Genomic DNA, 6,092 nt, shown 5'->3' with positions numbered 1-6,092 from the left:
TATGGTAAAAGTCCTCTATAAAATAAATAGTAATACTTAGTTTAAATTGAAAAGAAAGTAGCAAAAACTGAAGAAAAGAAAAAGAAGTCAAGTTGTTTTGATAAAGGAAGAGTGAAGGGAAAAAAGATGAAAAGTTTACTATTGATTTGAGTAATGTAATAGGATAAAGAATTAAATCAATTGGATAATATAATTAATTGCTAAAATATATTTTATTAAAATGGAATAAGAATGACTATGAATTAAAATTCCAAGATGATTATATTAAAAAAATTAGAAATAATATTACAAAATTATTTTAAACTTGAATAATTAAATGGAAATCATTTAACTAGTTTCACATACCTATTAAAAAAATATGAAAATAAATTCAGAATATAATTTATTAATTTTAAAAATTATCATTAAATATTAAAATAACTTACTTCACACAATATCAAAATTTAAATTATTTTATTCTATTTATTATAATAATATTTTTATATTTATTTTTATTATATTATAATAAAAAATAAATGTTTTATTATATTTTGTTTAAATCTAATAATATAATAGATTATATCATAAATATTAATAAATTATGTTTAAAAATACAGTTTATTATTATGTTGTAAATATTTTATTAATATTTATATAAAATTGATTACGTTTTCATAATTGATTATAGGTAAAATTCGAACCCAAGTCTTTCCAGTGACCAGGGAAAGCATTGACCACTAGACCAAACAATTTCTTTGATCATATTATCATTTTTATTATACTTATACATATTAATATAATTTATACATATTAATATAATTATTAATAATAATAATAAAATAAATTATATTTATATTATTAATATTATTAATATTTATTAATATTATTAATATTATTAATATTTATTAATGTTATAATTAATATTATTATTAACATTATATTCATATTATTAATATTTATTAATATTATTATTAATATTATTCATATTATTAATATTTATTAATGTTATAATTAATATTATTATTAATATTATTATTAACATTATTATTAATATTATTAGTATTAATATTCATATTATCAATATTATATTCATATTATTAATATTAATTTTGATATAAATATACATTTAGATATTTATTGTGTGTGTATAGTAGTTTTATTTGACTTGAGTAATATTACTTTTATCCGGATATAGATAGATAGAGAGAAAAAGGAAGAAATTATATAATATTAATATAACTTTAATACTATAAATACATATATATTGATTAATATATTTCTTTATTTAATCATTAATTTTTTAAAACTCATGGTTAAATTTAAATTTACTTTCATATTATATATATATATATATATATATATATAAAATTATTTGATATCTTATTTTCAAATATAGGTTATTATAGGTAGTTGTGAAGTTTTTGTTAGATGGCTATATAGGTGTTTGTATCTTACACTTCTTTTCTGATTTGAGATTCTTGTATAAGGATTGAAATATCCTTAAAATGTTTTGTTTAATTTTTTTTATTCTTTGTCGATAAAAAAAATCTTATTTTCAAATATTTACTTACATAGATTAAAATTGATATAATGTATAATTTTTAAAATATTTTAAATTATAAATTATTTAATCACTTTGTCATTATGATTTATATTATATATTAGTAGAAAGGGTTATTTAGTAACAACCTTTTACATAGATTTATGGAATAATTAATATAGTTTAAACTATAATGATATGCTAACTAGTAATCTGCATTAGAGATTTAATTAATAGTTAATGTAAAAGTCATCATTTTATGTTAAATGATAATATTGTTTGTTGACAATATTCTTTACTATAACACACAAGTAAAACCAACAACCTATAATGAACTTAATTAAGTCAATATGATCGTAAAATAATAATTAATATGATAGTTGATTTTAATGTAATAGGTAATATGATGACTATGAGTATGACATATATTAAATTTGATTCATACTAATAGATAATATAATAAATTATGTTTAGATTCAAGTAGATTATAGATAAATTAAATATGATTCATATGTTAATATTGTTAGTATCATTAATATTGTTAGTATTATTAATATTGTTAGTATTATTAGTACTATTAATATTGTTACTACTATTAGTACTATTAATATTGTTACTACTATTAGTACTATTAATATTGTTACTACTATTAGTACTATTAATATTGTTACTACTATTAGTACTATTAATATTGTTACTACTATTAGTACTATTAATATTGTTACTACTATTAGTACTATTAATATTGTTACTACTATTAGTACTATTAATATTGTTACTACTATTAGTACTATTAATATTATTAATAATAATAAGTATAATAAAAATCATAATAAAACTAAAGAATTTGCTTGGTGTAGTGGTTAAATTTTACCTGGTTGCTGAAGGAACCTGGCTTCGAATCCCATTCATTGCTAATTTTATTTTATGGTGCTAATATTTACATACGAAAAAAATCCGTATGTAATAGGTTTACATACAGATTTTGATTCCCGCTTCATGGCGCCAAAAATTACATACGGAATTTAAATTACTGGTCACCGGAGAATATCTTGCTCCATATGAAATCCTCTACTCTCTAGATATCTACAACCAGACGATTTACAATAGAAAAAGTTCAATATGTCAAGATTTACAAAGATTATAGGGAGTCTCTTATTTCTTTGTCAAATTTCCTAGACCTTTGCTTGTGAATTTTCGGTCATTGTTTATAATGATAATGTAGAAAACTCCATGTTGACATATTATATTTTTTTCACATTAATATTTGTACTTGTTAGGTTGTGATCTTGGTAAGGGGTGTGAAGTGTATTAAATTTTCACATTGCTAACAATTCGTACATTTATCACGTATTTGCCACAATCCCCTCTAAGATTTGACTATCAATGATTGGCAAGGAAAACATGGGTTGCCCACTACAAGAAAAAATACATTTAACTGCAAAAAAAAGTGAGGGTGGTATATGGACACTAAATCTAAACCCTAAACCCTAAACTCAATAAGGTTTGGACCTTTAATGGAGGTATTGGAACAGGCTGGAGTTAGAGTGGACGAAGAGGGAGCGGTTGCGCATCCAATCTCAGACACACGTTTAGTTATCCCTGGTTCGGTGGGTAGTGGGCCTTTAGATGGTGATAAGTTAGAAGAAGCGGAGGAAGCACAGAGGATTGAGGAGTCACCTTTAGGGTGAGAGGGAGGTCGTTCTCTCCAGGAGGGGAGGTGTCGGGTTTGGGGGTGGATTTGGAGTGTTGTAAGGAAGTTGGAGGTGAAGGAGGCTCTTCGAAGGGAAGGTTGTCGATTTTAGTTGGAGACAAAGCTGGAAAGCAACTTACGGTGGACCAAGTTTTTTTGGTTCATCAATCAGGAAGTGAGTCGAATTCCTTATTCACTTCTGACAGTGCAATTGAGAACTGTAATAGAATTTTCTGGGTGAAGATTGATAAGAACGTGGCTTCCAATGTTTGGGGAGTAGGGAAAGAAACAGGGTTTTCGTTCCCAGGCCGAGAAGAAATAGTTTTAAATAGTATTTGTTTGTTGTCTAATCAGGGTGGAGTAACCACGAGAAAGATGTGGAAGGAAAGGAGAAAGGTTGTCAATGAAGATAATTAGTCTGAATATCATAGGGATAGGAGGTGCCTTAAAAAGGAATTATGTAAGGGATTTGATCAGCAGGGAACAGGTGGATATGGTATGTTTACAAGAGACAAAGTGTTCGGAGTTTAGTAGGGAGAAGGTGTGTGTACTTTGGGGAACCAACGAAGTAGAATGGGTGAAAAACAAAGCTATAAAAAGCGCAGGGGGTGTGCTTACGATGTGGAGTAATAAGTCGTTCCAGTTATCCAGATTTGTAAATGGGAGAAACTATACTGTGTTAGAGGGGTTTTGGAAGAGAGGCAATGGAGCACACGTAACTATTGTGAATATTTATTGTTCTAGCTCTCTAAGGGAAAAGAAAGAGTTGTGGAACGAGGTTGGTAGTTTCAGACAAGGTCAACTCTCAAAGGCTTGGTGTATTATTGGGGATTTTAATTCCATTAGAAGGCAGGAGGAAAGGAAGAATGTGATTTCAAATTCGGACTACTCTAGAGAAATAAAGGGTTTCAATGATTTCATTGAAAGATCAAAGTTGGTAGACATCCCATTGGTGGGCAGGAAGTTTACATGGTTCAAACCCAACAATTTGGTAAAAAGTAGAATAGACAGGGTGTTAGTATCTAAGGAATGGCTGGATTTTTGGCCTAACAGCCAACAGTTCATTTTAAGTAGATCGATCTCGGATCATTGTGCAGTTATCCTGAAGGAAGTCTCAGTGGATTGGGGTCTGAAGCCTTTTAGGTGTCTGGATGTGTGGCAAAAAGATAGCAAATTTAAAGAGTTCGTGAGATCGAGTTGGACTTCATACAAGGTGGTGGGAAGAGGAATCTTTGTGCTTAAAGAAAAGCTGAAAAAGTTAAAAGCAGATTTAAAGGTGTGGAACAAGGAAGTCTTCGGTGATATGAATCAGACGAGCAAGGAAATTCAACAGAGGTTAGACGAATTAGACTTCCACGATGACGAAGTCGGGTTATATGAGTTAGAAAGGGAAGAAAGAAAGTCTCTCTTTGCTAAGCTTTCAGTTTCCAAGTCTAAATAAGAGGCGATTTTATTTCAGAAAGCAAGACATAGCTAGATTAAGCAGGGGGGTCTCAATACAAAGTTCTTCCACTCTTCGGTAAAATGGAGGAGGGCAAGGAATCAATTGCACGGGATTTTTGTTAATAACAAATGGTGTGACAATAAGGAGGAGGTAAAGAATAAGGTACGTGAGTTCTTTGAAGAAAGGTTCGCTAGGAATGACGCTTGCCAGGTCAGACTGGATAAGGTTGAATTTAATTCCATTTCAGAAGCCGGCAATGTGATGCTAATTGGTGATTTTTCGGAAGAAGAGGTTAGAGTCGCGATTTGGGGGTGTGATAGTTCAAAGAGTCCCGGCCTTGATGGTTTTAACTTTGGTTTTATAAAATCTTGTTGGGACATCCTAAAGAAGGACGTGGTGTCGTAGTAAAGGATTTTGCAGGTTATGGCAGTTGGCCAAGATGTTCGAATGCGTCGTTTCTTTGTTTGATACCAAAAGTAGAAAATCCTCAACATCTAGGGAAGTTTATACCTATTTCATTAGTAGGTTGCTTGTACAAGATCATCTCCAAAGCGCTATCCTTGCGTTTGAAAAAGGTGATTGGAAAAATTATAGATGCTAGACAGTCGACTTTTCTTGAAGGAAGAGGTCTATTGGACAGTGTGCTTGTTGCGAATGAGGTTCTGGAAGAATACAAGAGAAAAAGGAAGAGTTGTGTGTTCTTTAAAGTCGATTATGAGAAGGCTTACGACTTGGTGAATTGGGATTTTATATTTTATATGCTAAGGAGGTTGAGATTCTGTGACCGCTGGATTCGGTGGATAAAGGGTTGCTTAGAGTCAGCTTCGGTATCTGTCCTTGTAAATGGGAGTCCAACTACGGAGTTCTTTCCTAGAAAGGGTCTCCGCCAGGGCGATTCGCTTGCTCCTTTTCTCTTCCTCATTGTGGCAGAAGGGCTAGCTGGGGTGGCAAGGGTAGCAGAAGAAAAGAAGTTGATTGACAGTTTGGAGGTTGGAAAAGATAAAGTAAAGGTAAATATGTTACAATATGCAGACGATACTTTGTTCTTTTGTGAAGCAAATACCAAAAGTGTATTTAACATTAAGGCGATTTTGCAATGTTTTGAGCTCTCCTCCGGGTAAAGGGTTAATTTCGCGAAGAGTAGGATTGGTGGGACGGGGCTGGACCAGGTCGTTCTCCAACGGTTCGCAACTATTCTTAACTGTGATACAATGGTTGCTCCTTTTATCTACTTGGGTATGCTAGTTGGTGAGAGTCATAAAAGAGGCGACTTTTGGAATGGGGTGATTGAGAAAGTTCAGGCTAGATTAAGCATATGGAAGGGAAGATGTTTGACGATGGCTGGAAGGATCTGTTTGATTAAGTTCGTGCTCTCTTCTATTCCGCTATTCTATATGTCGTTATTCAAACTGCCTTCGGGGGTGGAAGGAAGGAAG

General features: G+C 30.8%; 1 protein-coding gene across 1 annotated transcript; it reads left to right on the top strand.

Moving 5' to 3' along the window:
* The first annotated feature begins 3,036 nt into the window (after positions 1-3,036).
* On the top strand, positions 3,037-5,777 carry LOC137814338 (uncharacterized). The gene is made up of 4 exons (XM_068617026.2): positions 3,037-3,206; positions 3,957-4,635; positions 4,801-4,947; positions 5,196-5,777. Exons 1-4 carry the CDS (start codon positions 3,037-3,039, stop codon positions 5,775-5,777), a joined length of 1,578 nt encoding a protein of 525 aa, XP_068473127.2.
* The last annotated feature ends 315 nt before the right edge of the window (positions 5,778-6,092 follow it).

The sequence above is a fragment of the Phaseolus vulgaris genome, chromosome 10, assembly GCF_051622355.1.
Source record: "Phaseolus vulgaris cultivar YP4 chromosome 10, ASM5162235v1, whole genome shotgun sequence".
Classification (NCBI taxonomy): domain Eukaryota; kingdom Viridiplantae; phylum Streptophyta; class Magnoliopsida; order Fabales; family Fabaceae; genus Phaseolus; species Phaseolus vulgaris.
Note: the sequence above shows the minus strand (reverse complement) of the source record. Positions and strands in the feature narration are given on the sequence as shown.